At 34.1% G+C, this 19,015-nt stretch overlaps 2 protein-coding genes across 3 annotated transcripts; both read right to left on the reverse strand.

Moving 5' to 3' along the window:
• Positions 1 to 856: 856 nt before the first annotated feature.
• On the reverse strand, positions 857 to 6,565 carry LOC105335153 (sodium/mannose cotransporter SLC5A10). The gene is made up of 15 exons (XM_011438927.4): positions 6,069 to 6,565; positions 5,910 to 5,981; positions 5,346 to 5,450; positions 4,167 to 4,226; positions 3,839 to 3,943; positions 3,551 to 3,656; positions 3,388 to 3,468; positions 3,025 to 3,305; positions 2,683 to 2,818; positions 2,478 to 2,585; positions 2,237 to 2,387; positions 1,909 to 2,077; positions 1,621 to 1,836; positions 1,189 to 1,282; positions 857 to 1,081 (listed from the first exon to the last, which is right to left on the reverse strand). The coding sequence occupies exons 1-15, from the start codon at positions 6,147 to 6,149 to the stop codon at positions 879 to 881; spliced, it is 1,968 nt and encodes a 655-aa protein (XP_011437229.3). The 5' UTR covers positions 6,150 to 6,565; the 3' UTR covers positions 857 to 878.
• A 6,229-nt stretch (positions 6,566 to 12,794) lies between these two features.
• Positions 12,795 to 18,089, reverse strand: LOC105335154 (protein FAM47E). 2 transcript variants are annotated; one of them, XM_066077166.1, is made up of 10 exons: positions 17,956 to 18,089; positions 17,475 to 17,631; positions 17,047 to 17,268; positions 16,588 to 16,763; positions 16,212 to 16,323; positions 15,687 to 15,944; positions 15,157 to 15,321; positions 14,778 to 14,879; positions 14,053 to 14,095; positions 12,942 to 13,151 (listed from the first exon to the last, which is right to left on the reverse strand). In XM_066077166.1, exons 1-9 carry the CDS (start codon positions 18,024 to 18,026, stop codon positions 14,063 to 14,065), a joined length of 1,296 nt encoding a protein of 431 aa, XP_065933238.1. In that variant the 5' UTR covers positions 18,027 to 18,089; the 3' UTR covers positions 12,942 to 13,151; positions 14,053 to 14,062. The 2 variants fall into 2 exon arrangements, with proteins under 2 accessions (XP_011437230.3, XP_065933238.1); XM_011438928.4 differs by lacking the exon at positions 14,053 to 14,095 and having other exon boundaries at positions 12,795 to 13,151.
• Positions 18,090 to 19,015: the final 926 nt, after the last annotated feature.

Genomic DNA, 19,015 nt, shown 5'->3' on the forward strand with positions numbered 1-19,015 from the left:
ATATATCTACGTTTTATATTTATAAATACCGTTGGTTATAATAACGTCTAATTTAGCGTAGCGGTAACGCGTGGGGCTTCAAGCTGGAATGGTTTTAGCGTCGTGAGTTAGAACCCCGCTGTCGGCGCTTGAAAGGTTTTCGTTGAAAAAATTTGCCGTGCTCTATTTCGGCAGAGTATGCTTACGCTATATAAATCCTTTGATACTATGCGAAAATAAATAAATAAATAAAATATTGAATATATAGTGACAAACTGACAGAAGGCATAATAATATTTTATAGTACATAAATCTATTGTGGTATTACATGTATAAACAAAATGAATTTATATAGAGTGTATCTAAAAATGTTTACCATAATAAACTTACCTACAAAACATTAACCATGCAGATTCCCGTAATGAAATAAATAAACTCATTGAATTTTATTACCTGGAGTAAATATTTATATGTTGTAAATTATCGAACAAATTTAGGCTTATAGAAAAGTTTACGTTGTTAATTCAATTTCCATAGAAAATGTATTAAGAAACATCTAATTTGATCGTGCCCCGACCGAACCGATCACCTCAAAATTTAAAAAAAAAATGATTCCTTATTATTTTATTTATAGGATTTCAATTTCAATCTTCAATTGTGTGATTAGATATTATTAAAATAAATCCTTGGCATTTTTACGTTGTTTCCATTTCATATAAATATACAAACCCTGCTTGCGCCCTAGCAGTTCATCATTTGTGTTATAGATAAAATGAGTGGACTATACGTCGTTACATTTGATTCGTAGTGTTATCACAGACAAAAACACGGGGAAATGTAAATATATTATTATATATACAAAGCTTGTAAAAATGTATGCAAACAAATATAATTTTTTTTTATCCAAACAAACAGTACAGGAATACAAAAGCGCCTATTAGAACACCGGCATTTATATTTAGAAACAGGTTAGTGCTCCTGTCCATGTAGAGTTTATTCGGTCTGATGGCCGTGTCGACCTCAATGTCCTTGTCTCCTTCGAGCTTCCTTCTGACGTCAAACTTGCTAATCACTGTGACTGTAGTTTCAATATCAGGGTCAACTGAAAATGGCAAATAATCATTAGATAAAGATGAAGTTTGAAATAACTAATTATTTACCATACTAGTATTCTGTACCACTTAAGATTATAAACCAAACTTTTAATACCCCCCAGCATCAATTTTTCATTGGTTGATTTTCCTTCTTCACACTTTGGTCTGGGGCCTATTCGCTCTGAAGTCCAAAATGTCAATCCTTTGAGCTAGATCAAACAGAATAAATTATATATTTAATTCCGTTTTAAATCAAATTAAATAAATCTATTGCGATAACACTAACTACTTCTACTTTTCATAATTACTGAAATAACGTTTTTCTTAATCATTCCTAAAATCCATCTTCTGGTTAATTTTTTTGAACTTGCGCTGCTTTATGATATTAAAACATTTCCACTGGTGACTTCATCGCAGTCTCTTACTATATCAATCAGAGACTGGCTTTAACTTCAAACATATCACAATATTATCATTAATTAAGGTACCGTACGTATTCACTGCACACGATAACATAAACAACAGCTGATTGATCAATCCAACTTACTTTCCTCCTGTCTTGAGCCTCAGTAACAAAACTGACCAACAGAATAATGACAGCAGCTAGAACTAGAAGGATGGCGGAGAAGTAGGTAAAATGTATATATTTGACCACTCCTGGGCGATCGTCTTCCTTACCGCACCCAGGGGACGGGTACACAAAATCCAAAACCATTCTTGTTAGTCCTACCAAGTGACCAATCAGTAGCCCCCAAAAGGCGCCCTGCAATAGTTAGAGTTATAACATGCAAAACCGTTCAATTGAACCCTTCTCTGGGTTGACAAAAACACGCACCTGTTCGTTGACCCTCGGGACAAAGACGGCCAGAAGGAATAGAGAACAGATAGGGGGTGAGACGTAGCCGGTCAGAGCCTGTATGTACAGGAAAAGCTGTCCCTGCTGAGCGGCCTTAATCAGGGGAATCCACAGAATACTGATCCCGACCAAAATGACCACGAAAACTCTAAATAAAGGCGTTCTTAATTCACATTAGCTTGTATAGCTTGAACATTCACAACATACATACATGTACAGTGGAGCCTCATTATCCGGACGCAGCCCAATCGTCCGGATATGTGAAGCGTACTTGTAAATAACTATTGGAAATTTGCCCTGTACTTACTTGCCCACAATAAGTAATTCCCTCTCTGTCGACTGTTTCCTTATCCGTTTCCATATATCCATGGTGAAGAGAGTAGAAGCGCTGTTAAAGATGGACGTCAAGGAACTCATTACTGCCGCCATCATCACGGCTACCATTAAACCACGCATGCCTGTTTTAGAGTATTTGAAATTTGTAGCTGTTTATAACCACAATTAAGGTAATGCTTCGAAACTCGTCGTTGTTTTAGAAACTCTCTTACCGATTGGCGCCAACCCCAGAATGAGCTGTGGGTACGCCACATTGGAACATCCGGCGGCGTTATCACACACCCTTAAACACGTCTCGGGGTCCGCGCAGGCAACAGTTTCTATAAAGATAAAATTCTCAAAAAAATTCAAATTGTAAGGTGAGCAGATAATAAAGGTTTGTTTGATGGAATTGGTCCTTTTGATAATCGTTCGTACCTGAATAAAGCACTCTGCTGATCATGCCGGGCATAATAATCAGAAACAAAGGCAGGAACTTCAAGTAACCAGCTAAGATCGTCGCAGCACGGGCGTGTGCAATGCTTTTAGCGGCCAAGGTCCTCTGTACGATCACCTATGAAATCAATATACGCGGAAGGGTTGTAAATTCGAAATTGCTGATGATATATATTCTATATATAGGTAACTTACTGAGTACATGTATGTATATGCTATCTGATGTGATCTTTATTAAATTGAATTGAATTGTTGTGTCATTTTGAATTGTGTTAACTTGTACGGTGTACAATCCAACAATCTCCAAGCCAGAAACCTGCCTACCTGATCAGCGCACCAATACCAGACTGACACAAACGTTGACCTGATTAAGATCCCGGGCCACGGGAGATCCGAGTTGATTGGGTCTCGTAAAATGTGGAATGCATCAGAACGAGGCAGTCCGCACGTGTTCTTTGTGACGTTAAACATGCTGGAGGTGATGTTGTATAGCACACTGCTGTTAGTGGAGTTCGCCAACAGGATGTCATTAGGTAGTGCGTGCGAAGGAATGGCCTCAAAATACTTTACCATCAGTCCTTGGATCCCTCCAACCTTCACAAAAGCTATAAGAATGGAAATCATTAACTTAAGATGATATACAAACCTTGATATTATCCAGAAATTAAGAACTCAGCAGAGACTCACCCAAAACCGACAACGTAGTGGAGCCAATTAGCATGATGATGGTCTGAAGAGTGTCTGTAAAGATGACAGCCGCCAAACCTCCTGCAATTCAAATAGTGTAACCGAAGAGAACCAAGAAATGGAATTTCTCTAAGGAAAAACAAATAACATGAACACAGGGTACCTATGACAGTATACACAGCGGTGACCACAAGAATGGCTGCTATGGAGATATAGGTATTCCATCCCAGGGCTTGTTGAACAAATACTGACCCGGCGTACACGTCTACCTGAATAAAAAGTTGTACCAAATTTTAAATCTTAAACCTATTAAGTAAAATTCTCTCTTTGTTTGAAGATTTAACTAAAAAGATATGCTAGTGCCTTGTGCATGTTAACTGTTACCATAGAAACAGAAATTACATTGAAGGACATTGACTTCTCCTGAAGAAAGGGCATTAACAAGGTTTACCGATATTTTGGTTATTATGTTCAGAAACTGTAGCAGCAGGCTGAGATAGGTCCTAAGTCTGGTACCTCCAAATCTTTTGTTCAGATACTCGGGAATGGTAAAAATCTTAATGTGAAAAAATAAACGAATTTAAATAAATTTTAGTAAAAACGTCTTTGCAATATCAATCCAACGTAAAATCTGCAATCAACTATTAGGCAAAATCTGTTTTTCTAATATGACATCTTTTATAGTTGTCTGAAACTTTGATTGTGCAGAAGCCAATAGTCAAAACTATTGCATACAGATACAAAATCACCACTGAAAATCTGCATATGAAAGAACTTACACCGGAAGTAAGGTAAACTGGGAGGAAGACCCATCCAAGCAATAGAAGGCAAACAGCTGACTGCAACGACAAACGTTTGGAAGAATATTATAAAACAAAATATTATTATATAGCCCCAATTAATATGGATAAAGATTAAGAACACCAATACACGTATTGATCGTTTTTAGCCGGGCTCTGCTGAAAGCAGAGTCCTGGGCTGCGTTCAAGATCGTAGCTGCTAGCATAGCCACTAGGTCGTAGATGTCTAGGTCTATTGAACGGACAGCTAGGTTAGCCGTTAGGTCTCAGATTTGAAGTTGGAAATATTCTACTAAAGACTTATTATATTGACATAATTTGTTAATTTCAAGCGGAATGTACATTATAACTGAAAGGATGAATAAAATATCACTATATAAATATATTTCGTGTTTGTTACAAAGTGGTAACTAAGGTGGCCATCTTGAATTCGATGCTTAGTATAAAATATTTAGGCTACGAATTTAGCCTAGCGGCTAGGCTAGCTTTCCGTTCAACTACATAGCCCTACGTAGCAGCTACGATCTTGAACGCAGCCCTGGCTGTAGGCAGGCAAATAGCCAATGTTACTATAAATAGCACAACTTCAAAAGTAAACCAAATAACTATACAGCGTCAAAGTAAAAGCTTCCGCTATACCAAATAGTTCCACAAAGAGCTACGTTTTGTCAAAAGTGTTGGCATTTTGTTTCTTTCTTTTTTTTTATTTCGAGAGAATTTTCAATCTATTTTAGTTTTCTTATTAATAACGTGTTTTAAAAACAAGACTATGCATTTTGGACACATACAATGCGCATGAATTTACATGAACTACTTTGCTGCGCGTTGAAGAAATAGGGATTGAATATATAACGCTTGTTGCAAAATTCAAGGCAATTCAAGGCAACAACTGTTGAATTTTTACTACTAGACAGACATATTTTTGTTTATAGCCGCTTACAAAATTTTGAAGCTCTCTGACGCTTTGCCAAAATTAAAAACATGAGAGAGAGAGAGAGAGAGAGAGAGAGAGAGAGAGAGAGAGAGAGAGAGAGAGAGAGAGAGATTTATTTTCAGTCTTTACTACACAGTATGCATAAAGACACACCAAAAGAGCCCGGCTTTCAGTACTTCAGTACTTAAACTAGGCATTGATATTTGAAAGATTTCATAACGTACTCCCCACTCAAATGCTACAACAGCGATACCGCTGGCCGCTCCGCTACCTGCCAATCCAATGAAATGTTCACTACCAATATTGCTGGAAAACAGCGAAGCACCTATCTGTAAAAGGTATGTAAGACATCTAGAATCATCATCTGTCATCAGAAATTTAATGTACATGTACACATCTCCAAGAAGCACCAACAACAATGCAAACACGACATCGTCGTTAGAAGTTGGTTTTATTTGAATATGTATTTAAAACCCACATGACCAAAAGGGAGAGGTCACATCTTAAGCATCATTTAACATACACTTGAGACGGTAAATAACATTTATCGCAGATTTTCTCACTTAATTTGTCCATTAAAATATTTGAACTTAAATCAATTAAAAACTACGCAGAATATGAAGCTATAGGTAAAATCATTTAAATAGTTCTGCGCAGTTACGAAAATATAAATACTTTCCTTAGGATAAAATGTTAAGAAATGAACAGTTTTACTGCACATAGTTGTATGCATATTTAATTATCGTATTAAAATGTATTAAAGTGGATAATGCATGCTCTATACTTACAGGAAACCATAACATTGCCCTTCCCGCCAGAAAGTAACCTTGTGTAGTGGTCCGCTCCTTGCGCCAAATGGACTACAAAATGAGAAAACGGCGTAAAATGATCGTGTAACAAGTTAGGAAATAGTTTAAACCGTAACAAAGTCTCGAATCGCTGCTTACCCATATTCCAACTAAAAGAACAAAAGCAAAGTACAGCACCACCACCAATATGTCCACCCAGTGGGTCAGACCAGCCTCCATTTTCCTGCAGAGCCGTCTCTGAAATATGTCGGGCAAGGCTAAGCTTGTCGGTAAATGTCCCGTCAACGAATCTAATGCTCAAATAAAATAGTCCATGCGTGAGAGTTTATGGATCGTCTGCTGATGAATCTATTTTCAGTGGAGTGAATTTCTATGAATGATGTTCGATAAGGGTAATTTTACTAATTTACTATAGCTCATCAACGATTTGAGGAACATGTATAAAACACATCATATGTCGAAGTGTTAAAGAACGCTTTTTTTCCCTTGCACAACATCCATATAACGCGCGGCCTCGCTAACAATTGACCGTGCCTGTAACGCAACGTTTAACAGTACGTTGTCACACTAAAACAACGTCTGACAACAGGACGTTGCGTTTACACAAATTTCACAGGTTGTGTTTGCCCGCGGGACAACGTATCGTGTCAGGTTATGTAATCTTATTAGCATATTGAATTAAGTTATTATAATTTAAATTGTGCTAGTTCCAGCGTTTTTCTGAACGCGCTATTGAGCTTTTAAAGTTTGCAATAATTGGAATAACATGTCTGTGCGTGACAACATAATTAAGACAGGATCTCCGCCATCAAAACCATAGATACAGCAAAAAAATATACTGAAAACACATAAATCAAAAACAGACCAATAATAATATCGTAAAAAGCTCGTGGTTGTTTGTATAGCTCATATTTGTTATGTTGAACATCTTGTAAACCCAGCCAAAATTGGATTACACCCGTTGCTGAAGAAACTTATCCTAAAGGAAAATTTGGTTCCAAACCCAAACGTTTCCAAGAGAGCACCAGATGCGCCCAATTGGATTTAACTTGATCTATAAATACATTAGCTTGCTCCTATATTAATTTTGCACGTTTATAATAATTTTTTCTCCATTTTATCTGTGTTAAATTTGTGATGTAATTAATTTCAATCCAATCTTGAATCCTGCATGAACATACAAAATATGGAATATACTGTTTTAAGAGTATGGGATAGAATGTTTTAAGGTAGCAAGGGACAATTATTTTGTAAAATTGAGAGTTGCTGTACTTGAAGGCTTATAAGTGTTGCTAAAATTCATGAAATGATTTTTAATGATTATCATTAGTTAGAGGGATGTCTGTTGTTGAAATTGATATGCAATATGTAGGCCCCTTATGTTAGGTACATAAGAATCATAAGTAAAATGCGAAACCTGCGGCTATGACTGTTGTGCTGACTTTACACAGTGAAATTGCAAGTTACAGACGGGAGGTAAAATAACACGAAAAGTAGGTGGATGGGACATTGTAAACTATACACCAGTAAGTTTCTGACATGTGATAGTGCAACATGCACGCGGCACGGAAGGTCAACCCTCTGCAGGGAATTAGCTTAGGGGGGGGGGGCCAAAAAGCTGAAAAATCATGAAAAATTAGCAAAATATGAAAGGGTCAAAATCTCATAAAAACCAGTATGTAGAGAATTTTACAGGTTTTGACTAATAATTTTCTTCAGAAATTGGTGATTGGCCTTGTAAAGAGTGAATTAAAGGTATTTGTGCTGAATGGGAACTGAGGAAATTCTAGTTACAGAGTTCTAAGGACATGCGTCCCTTGGCTACAATGAATTGTATAAAAAAAACTGTCCCCTGCCACCTAAGAGTATGGGATATAGTGTTTTAATGTATGGGATATAAATGTGTAGTGTTTTAAGAGTATGGGAAATAGTGGTTTAAGAGTATGGGATATACTAAAAGTGTTTAAGGAGTATGGGAAAGAGCGTTTTAGAGTATGGGAAAGAACATTTTAAGAGTATGGGAAACAGTGTTTTAGGAGTATGTTATATAGTGTTTTAAGAGTATGAGATATAGTGTTTTTTAAGTATGGGATACAGTGGTTTAAGAGTATGAGATATAGTGATTTAAGAGAATGGGATATAGTGTTTTAAGAGTATATGAGATAGAGTGTTTTAAGAGTATGGGATACAGTAGTTTTTTTTAGAGTAATGGATATAGTGTTTAAAGAATATGGGATATAGAGATTTAAGAGTAGGGGATATAGTGGTTTAAGAGAATGGGATATAGAGTGGTTTAGAGTATGTGATAAAGTGTTTTAAGAGTATGGGATAAAGTGTTTTAAGAGTATGTGATATAGAGTGGTTTAGAGTATGGGATAAAGTGTTTTAAGAGTATGGGGTATAGTGTTTAAGAGTATGAGATATAGTGATTTAAGAAAAGGGAATATAGTGTTTTAAGAGTATGGGATACAGTGTTTTAAGAGACTGGAAAAGAGTGTTTTAAGAGTATGAGATAGAGTGATTTAAGAAAATGGGATATAGTGTTTTAAGAATATATGGGATAGAGTGTTTAAAGGGTATGAGATACAGTGTTTTTAGAGTATTGGATATAGTGTTTCAAGAGTATGGGATATAGAGTTTTAAGAGTATGGGAAAGAGTGTTTTAAGAATATGGGACACAGTGTTTAAAGAGTATGGGATGTAGTGTTTTAAGAGTATGGGATGTAGTGTTTTAAGAGTATGGGATATAGTGTTTTTAGAGTATGGGATATAGTGTTTTAAGAGTATGGGATGTAGTGCTTTAAGAGTATGGGATAGAGTGTTTTTAGGGTATTGGATATAGTGTTTTAAGAGTATGGGATATAGAGTTTTAAGAGTATGGGAAAGAGTGTTTTAAGAATATGGGATGTAGTGTTTTAAGAGTATGGGATATAGTGTTTTAAGAGTATGTGATGTAGTGTTTTTAGAGTATGGGATATAGTGTTTTAAGAGTATGGGATGTAGTGCTTTAAGAGTATGGGATAGAGTGTTTTTAGAGTGTGGGATATAGTGCTTCAAGATTATGGGAAAGAGTGTTTTAACAGTATATGGAATAGAGAGTTTTAAGAGTATGGGATATGTGTTTTAAGAGTATATGGGATATAGAGTCTTGAGAGGGTTGGATAGTCTTGGACAATATTAGGCCATGTTTACCTCCTTGAAATGAAGAACTGTGTACATTTTTATTGAGATATAGAAAACGTTTAAATAACCAAAATATCAGTTTTTTCTTTACTAAATAACGGTTTATGGACAAAAATATCTCACTCAAAAAATTAAGTAGATCAGAGGGATAATTTTGTTAACATCCTAGCTTCCTTAATTAAATTGAATAACCTCATATTCCACGTAATTTGCCGTCATACCGGTACTTATTATAGCATTGAATCATGATTTTTTGAAGTATACACTCTCATAACTGCAGCGGTGTGTGCATACAAATTGAGTAACGCGCGTTAGCGCGTTATGAAAATTTGTATGCACACACCGCTGCAGTTATGAGAGTGTATACTTCAAAAAGTCATGATTTAATGCTTATATTTACATTTTTTTAAACTTCCTGCCTTGTCTGCAAATGTGATCCATACCTTAAAATTCCTATCTTATCCTAAGGGTAAGTTAATATTAATGGAAGAGCCACAGTAACAGCCACAAGCGTGAACTTTGATTTTCGCTTGTGACGTTGCAGTTTACAGCGTTCAACGCTTGTGACGTCATAATAAAACTTGTCAATTTGACCTTTGACTACTTGTTGCATTTAGAGGCATTTGAAGATCACAGAATTTAATGGAAAAACACAGTAGAATGTAAATATAGATATATAAATATATAATAAAAATACACATACATGTACCTGTGAAAGAAGTGCAATTGAAATAGTTGAAAGGAAAAATTTCCCAGATAATTTCATTTACGCAAAACTATTTTTCACTCGGAAAAATTCACAGGAACGAAAACTGATTTCTTACGGCGATTTCTTATTGGAGAATGTTAACATCTTTTCTCCATTTGGAACTGGAAGTCACTCGGAATATCTCGCACAGTTTTTCAACGTTATCATCCGGGTCTGTTGCAATACACAGTCAACGTAAACATCACATTTCTTAGCTGTGTATTGAAACCCTGAAGAGCTAGAGGGGGCGTTTCAAATGAGAAATCTTGAAAAAATGTCATACTTTTGAATGAACATTGTTTTAGCCCTGAGGTATTTATAAATATATATCTAGTAATTAAGCCAAATGTGAATCGAGGACATCTTGGGACAGAGTACAATGCCCTCGCCCTCATACCTTTCTTTGCCTTATATAACGTGTTTTCAAGATTTTTTTCCGTGATATACTAGTACATTTTTTTTTTGAAAATGTGTGTTAAATGCCATTATTTGCTTTATTACTCATTCTTTTTATTTTTTGAAAGTTACATAAACAGCACGTTAACAGTACTGAAAGGCTTTATAGAACTAATATGTGTGTTACGAGCATTTTTGACCGGGTTTATCCATCAGGGATCTTAATGTTTAAACCAGATGTGTTGAATTTCGACCCTTGATTGTTGAAAAAATGAGCAGTGTCGTAGGTTTTTTGACTTTTTAAACCAATTTCATATTCAGCAACATAAAAAGGTGAATTAATGAAGCTGTAATTTATTCAATAAAAAGTTACGTTGATACGTGTTTATTCTTTATTTAAATATATTTACATTTCTGAGCAGTTGTTTTGCTCGACAAGAAGGCACAAGCTAGCCTTTTTTTTTTCATTCAATAAAGATAACATCTGTTGGGGTTGAAATCATACAATTAAAGAGAATAGGTGGATAAGGCGTGTGAAATGCCCATACACGGTCGAACAAGCTACTGAAAAATTAAAGTATCAATAAATCTGATATATTTTTAAAAAATCATTTGAAACAATATACATTTAACATATCATTGATTTTCAACCTATAAACATGTTCAATACTTGAAATATGTTGATTCAAACATGCAGGCGTATTCGTATCAAAACCTGCAAATACTGTCATTTTTTACAACTTCAAGGCAATTTTTTGGGGGTCTGTGCTCCATATTTTTCTCATAGTCATAAGAAATAACTATTACAGATTTTTGGCGGAAGGGTGACAATTTTATGCATAAACGCTTTACGCATATAAATTCAAGTAACTTTGTAGTTACAGTCGATTTATTAACATTATAAAGCAAAAGAACTAGACAATAAGGGTAACATTATTGCCAAATAATAAAACTAAAAATAGAAATCATTAAATTTGCATGCATGTAAACTTTGAGATAGGATACATGTATCTTACGAAAAAGGCAAAGGGCCTTTTAAAACCCCTCAATTATGGAAAAATTTTGGTTCTCGAAACACGTTTCCTTTAGATGCAGAAAATTGCGTACTTAACATGTTTTATAGGTTTAAGTTTTAAAATTTTAAATCGATCACCAAACAAACGTACAAAACATTGCCATCTTAAGGGAACACTGCATTGTCAAATTAAAGGACCAAATCACTGTGAATTGAAAGAGAATGTTCCAAAAAATCTTTTTTTAAAAGATACTAATGTTGATAAACAAAAAAAGTTAAGTGCGTGTAATATAAAATCCAAATTTTTCAAACTAATACCCAAGGACAAATTCTAGGTCAAGAGAGAGAGAGAGAGAGAGAGAGAGAGAGAGAGAGAGAGAGAGAGAGAGAGAGAGATTTTTTCTCTACGGTATATCGTGAAATAAAGTCGTCGAGATTACAGTAATTGGACCTCTGTGTGTAAAAGCAAAGTTTTGCTTATGACCATGCATTAAAAGTTTAATGTCTTTTTCTCCAGCAAAAAACAATACTTCGATCTTTGATGTAAATAAATAGCTACTGGTAAGTAAAAATCTGAACACTGGCCGCTGGACTATCAGTGGGGTTGCTGAAAGGATGCTCAATTCTACCCTAGAATATGTATGGAAAACTGTTTTAAATGTTGGGGCGCAAGCGGGGTTTGCGAACTTTGCATAATTAATATTCTAATATAAATCATACATTTGCTGAAAATTATATAACTATAAGTAATAAGAAACCATTCCTTGAATATTATGAGATTATGTTTAATTTCGGTTGGGGCGTGATCATATCTATCATAAAGCCCTTCGGGCTTTACGGGATTTTTATGACGCATCGACAAAAATTATCACGTCATAATAATCTAAGAATGATTCCTTATTTTTTTTAATAGTTAAGATTCGTTTTACATATTGTGTACCTACCTCCCTCTTCCCTCTCCCCGAGTTCTTGTACGAGAACTTTTAGCTGTGCGATTTGGCCCATGGGCCTCTTATTTATCATAGGATAGGAGTGTTGGTGTTTTGAAGAAAGAAGTTTTTTGAATGTTATTTTTGAATGTTATTTTAATTTGATCATATAAAGTCAATTGAATGTTGACAAATGTTTGATGTGGACTTCATTGCTAAACACTTTCAAAGAATCTACATTTACACCCAATTTTACCCCAAGCTTTCAATGCAAAACGTAATGTACGGTGTTTATGTTTAAATTTACGAGTTTTTAAAAACTCAATAATCTGATATTTATTGGAATATTAATTATTGACAACAGACACAGAAACAGGACAACTGTGTCCAGGGACTAGCTCTATCATCACTGAATAGGCATCGAGTTATTTACATAATCAATAACTGCATGGTAGGAGTACCAGTGTTAAATGATCATTATTAGATCTTTTTTTTATAATATGATCATTCATGTATCAGCTTGGAAATGGATTTTACATTTTTATTGTTTAAAGACCAAGAAGTGTTGAAAGCCCCATAATAAAAACAGATCAATCATTAAGTGAGTTTATTTATGCATCAACAAAAAGACATTTACATCAACAAACACAATGTTCTATAACACAGTAGCTGTTGATATCTTAAATGAAATGGAAATCACTTGATGTGCATAACAACACAAATTAATATGTGTTAAGTCATCCTTTATATCACAGTTATTTTTATAAAAATTTTGAGATGCTGTTATGACCTTGACCTATGGCCCCAGGTCACACTCAGCCTGCTGACTGCTCAGTTTCGGTCCTTTTCCTTGTGTACAGTTTCCTTTGCTTGGCATCCTGTTCAGCCTTCAGTCTCTTCTGCTCTTCTATGATAGCTTGTTCCTGAATCTTAGCAACCTCGTCCAGAAACTGGAAAAAAATCAGATTGAGCATTACACATTTTACTGGTAATATGTCATATGGAATCAGAATTTATTCCTTTGTTTATTATATCACAAACTTTAAGATTAAATGTGATGGGACATCTAAAATGGAGCTTTATTATGCTTTGGGTTTTAATATTTAACCCTCTGTGTAAACATAATAAAAAATGCATATCTTCTATTTTTCAACAAAAAAAAGGATGATGAATGTAACTTTTGTCAAATAACCAAGAATGATAAAGGATTTTTAAATCGTAATCTGTTATCAAACCACAGGCACCTGAATTTTTATCAATCAGTCGCTTAATAAGTCATAGACTTATTAAGCGACTGATTGATAAAAATTCAGGTGCCTGTGATCAAACACACAAAACTTTTGCAGCATGTCATCAAATTTGCAAGAAACATTTCAATAATTGGTTCCAGTACAAAAATGGCTTTTCAATAAATCAAAGTCTGTATAAGGTATCCATGTTTCTGCAATACCACATACACAGAGCAATGAATAAACGAAAAGATCCCAAATGGGTATCCCACAATGACTGTAAATTAACTTGAACATAAATAACAAAATCTGCAAAAAATGAACTGGAAATGCATGCACTATCATTAAACATACAACAGATTTCTTGAAATTTTCTGGGGAAAACACTGTAATTACAGTCTATTGCAGTGTAATAGATGTCTGATTTTATCCGATTGCGATTTTATCTTATTTCCAATAAAAAATACGTTTTTAAATATGAAACAAACAAACATTCTTAGGATTCATACAAAAAAAATATGATAAAATAAAAAAAAATCCCTACCTACCTAACCTAATTTTTTCATCAATGTTACCCTAAACACACAATTTTTTTTGTTAGGCCCAACAGTACTTATGGTACATTTTCATCACTAAGCATGCAGTTTCTTCACACAGGACAGCCACTGTAATCAAGTTACAACTAACTCTTAATGACTCAGAAGTGAAGTGAAGACACTTAGGATTTAATTATTTAAGTGTTTGACTTTTTTTTAACAAGTTTATTGTATTGCATTGTCATAAACTCACAGCCAGTCTCACATATGGTGACTGACAAAAGGCCAGCTTGATGAAATTTTCTCATCCTCATGAATAATTCATGCCTAATCCCATTGGCTCTTAGACAGGTTTATGAAAAACATTTCATCAAATATATCATTAATTACACATGTACTCATTAACAATTGTATGTTTAAATTACATGATCTTCCTTTTCATACCTCCAAAATCTAAAGAGTTTCACTTTTTCATTACTGGAATAATGAACATTCTTGCAAACAAGAAGAGTTCAGTGATTTGTCACAATAAAGATCAGTATTTATACATTGTAAGTGCATGAAAGACTGAACATGGGTTTCCAATGATGTTTGTAATTAAAAAAAGATATGTAAGAGTTGCAAAATCATTCCCAAATTAATATTTAAAGATAGTCCAAACAATTTCAAGGTCTTTGATCTTTCAATACAGATACATTACAAATACTGATCATAATGAAGAAGTTTTCCTCTTGGTTTTAATTCTAGTTCATTATTATTTCATAAGGACAATCCGATTCCATTCCAGGGCGAGCCTTCTACATGTACCTACCTCTGGTTTGTTGTGGTCGCTCTTAGGATCCAGGGGTCGCTTTGGATCATTGACCCAATCCATGAACAGCTTCGCTCCCTGAGACTGAGCAATCACATGGTTCTAAAAAAACAATTCAGAACTCTTGTCATATGATTCTAAAATAACAATTCATAATTAACTCTAATCGCATGGATCTCAAATAACAAATCTTATATGAAACATTCCGAGCTTTGTATAACAGAAATCCAATGGTGATAGCAGAGAACGAAATAAAAGTTAACAATCTTTATATCAGAAAAAAATCAATTTTGATTATGAGATTTAGACACTATATGGTAACCTTCCAATATCAAAGTTTCTACATCATTAACACAATAAATCCAAGTCTGTTACTCACCAGCTCTTTACTCTTCTTCTTGGCCTCTGACATTTCTTTATCTTTGATGTCTTTTGGATTCTCCAGGGGTTCATCATCTTTTCTCTTATTCCATGACTTGGGGTCTAGATACCAGGCCCCATATTTAAACTTCACCCAGCTTGGTTCATACTGACCAGAATACTTCTACAAATTTTAAATATTTTAGAAACGTCAATTATTGACAGAATTTTTGAACCAGACTCTGTTCAAGTACAGTACCAGTATACAATTCTAACTTTAAAGGTACAATTTCATTTATGAAAGAACGATAACACACACTCTCTCTTTCTCTCTCTGAGATAAATTACTGTCTGTGTTTACCAAAATTATCAATAATATCTGAAAATTTCCGTCCTAATAAGGTATGCTGAATTAAATATTTTGCTTCTCAATCAAACCTTAAAATATTTTTATCATAAAAGCAATATTTCATGCAAGTGTAACAAAGAATATTTTTGTTTTTCTACTAAATGATTCATTTTCAAATATTAATTTACATATCCACTAACCCATTTTGTGGACTTCTTCTCGGGTGGGGGTATATTTTTGTTGGTTTGTTGGTTTGACACTGTGGCCTGTTGTCTGAGCTCCTGGGGGACGTTAGTGAGTTCCACTACATGGATCGGGACGGACAGAGCGGGCTTTGTCTCGTACCCGCTGGCAAACAGACTCATGATGGTCGATTCCTCAAACTTGTTCTGGTCCCCGCCCAGACTCTCTGCCACCCAGTCACAGAAGTCCTTTGTCACATTCTTAATGTGTTCCTCCTACAAGATATGTCATAATAATGTATCCCTTTATATAAATGTTCTTCCTACAAGATATTGCAACAGTGTGTGCCAATACATGTACAGGATATGCTGTGACAGTAAGATTTCCCTTGACCAAACATTAATCAATATTGTTCCTGGTATTTCAAAATTTTATTCTTTAATTACTTAGTATTTGAGCATCAGTCTTTACAATTTTAAACACTAATTGGTTTGACTTACTCCCTAAATGACTTCTCCACCATTTATTATGTAACATTTTACCTGTGACTCTGATGAAGCAGATTTGTCAGATGATTTTTTCTTATCCTTTTTGTCTTTCTCATCTTTTCGAGGGAGCCATCTGTATGGATTTCTTATTCTTGGTTCATCTGAGCTGAAAAAGAAATGGAAAATTTTAAGCATCATAGAAATTTGGTACTATAGACACTAAAATCTATAATAGCTTCAATAATTTAAACAAAATTTTACATGATTACCAATGGATTTGCGTGTTGAAATTAAGACGAAAGCAAAATTTTTCATGTTCTTATTATCAGTTCATCACCAACTAAAATTGTATGGAAGATTAAGACAATTAAAACAATCGTGTCTTCATTTTGAATTCAAACTGTATTAATAAATAGGTGTTTTATCTTACCCCTGACTCTGGCCTCCCTCTGATTTGACTACATCTTCATCCCTGTCCTTAGGTGACCCTTGACCTTCCTCCTTAAAATCATCTTCCTCTTCTTCCTCATCAAGCTGATCTGAGAAATCTTCATCTGGATCAAGATTCATTTCTGGATCTAATATATCAACAATGTCCTCAAATAACTGCAAAAGTAAAAAATTAAAAAATATAGATTAATTTATAGGGCATTTCAATCACTGACATTTTGATACAATTTCCTTAAATATGAACAGGAATCACAACAAATATCTGACCCCATGAATCTTTGATACATGTATGTATTTATATTTAAATTTTTTTAAAACTTCCTTAAAATTAACAAAAATAAATATACCTTACAGATAACTAAATATCAAGGAATAATCTCTTTGGGTTATCGTAAAATTGCAAAATATACAAAAAAATATGAATACTTTTACAACATACCTCTGGAGGGACACTTTCTTCTAAATGAGGATACAGCGCTAGAGGATGTAGCACCAGACTGTACTCTATCTCGTCTATGTGGTCCCTCCTGTTTTGTTGAAGGGGGGTAGATCGAGAATAACATATTTGGTGTTTACTGAAGCGATTCCTTACTGCTGGTTGCTTCACCGGACTAATATTTTCACTACTTCCTGTAAGATTGGGGCCAGGACCCTTAGAACCCTGAAAAAATATATAAAGCAAGATTTAGGTTGGGAGACCTTTCGAAAATCTCACATTCACATGCCTACGAAATTCCCTGTTTAGAATAAACCATACCCATGCAATTGTTTGTATTACAGATACAAACAGCTATATCTACCACATCAAAAGATGTCTTATTCTGCAATATTTATGTGCAATGTATGAATGTAAGTGGTATAACAAACCTTTATTAACACTTCTCCCTTCACTGGTGGTGGTAGACCATCTCTGAAGTCATCTAACCCATCTTTAAGAAAAATCCAATTCTTTCCTACCAGTGACTTAGATGTGTCTTCTGGTTTTAAAGATTTGATGTATTTTGTTTGTAGTCTTTCTTTGTACCTTTGAATTAAAAAATAACAGAACATATTTTTAATGACTATGAGTATGACATAAATTATGTGTGTATATATATAAATGCAAACATGTAGTCTTGCACCGACGAAAAGAAAATTAATAGTCATATATATGATATCGTATAAACAAAAACAGGTTTGATTTTTTTTTACAAATCGTGTGTCTCGTTTAAATTTTGGTTTGTTTTTATTGGCATCGCCTTACATTTTCACTCGTATCTTAACGACTACGGTCATATTTTGGTGAACTTTGTTGACATAATTAACCTTAAACCACAACAAGTAAACATGCAGATTTTTGAAATCGTACCAAGGTTTTTCTCTTATCTTTGTCCCCGATTCTGTGTTAATTAGAGCTAAATCATATTTATGTTCTGCCATTTCGGTTCGACGGCGGCCATTTGTTTACACCGAAGTACAGTTAACGGAAAAACTTCCGCGACAAATTAAAAGGTGTAAGATTTATCTGGCATTCCACATTTTTTAAAAATATATCCACAAAATGATATCATTTTACTCTTATAAGTAAAATTAAAACTATTTTAGCTTTGTTAATTGAAATATGCACTATTTCTTTTTTAAAAGAAAATAGTTCCGCTCACGAATGTTGTCAAGGAAAACAATAGATTGGAGGGAAATTTAAATTTCCTTTTTTCGTTATGAAATGTCCATTGTCTCTATGGAGTTAAAGAAGGGCTTTTAATATAAAATTACAGGTCCCTGTTAAACCGGATACACTGTATAATTTAGAATAATTGAAAATGTGTTGGTATATTTCTTTAAAAACCTTTTTCTCAAAAACCATATCGCCAGAAATTAAAGGAACATACAAAAGACCTGAAATACTAATGACCTGAAAGACCTGAAATTTTTTATAAAAGATACTTTAATAAGATTTTTGTCAAATAAAATTACTTTGTGGGGGTTTTATTCATATTTCCAGGCATAATTGTGTTAAAAAATATCATAATGACCAGTTACTTGCACAGAAATTCGACAGACCTGAAAATTTGAATTGACCTGAAATTTTCGAATGACCTGAAATTTTATATAATTGATACATTTCTCTGTTCTGTGTCAATTTTAATGTATATTTGTGAGTTTTTAAACATATTTCCAGGTATATGTCTTAAAATATATCATTCTGATTAATTATCTATGCAGGAATACAAAAGACCTGAAAATTTGAATTGACCTGAAAATTTCAAATGACCTGAAATTTTATATAATTGATACACTTCTATGTTCTGTGCCAATTTTAATGTATATTTGTAAGTTTTTAAACATATTTCCAGGTACATGTGTTAAATAACACTAAACTTTAATGATTCATTACAACTTTCTTGACTCTATTTGTGATTTCAGTTTGG

This window comes from Magallana gigas, chromosome 2 (assembly GCF_963853765.1).
Source record: "Magallana gigas chromosome 2, xbMagGiga1.1, whole genome shotgun sequence".
Taxonomy (NCBI): domain Eukaryota; kingdom Metazoa; phylum Mollusca; class Bivalvia; order Ostreida; family Ostreidae; genus Magallana; species Magallana gigas.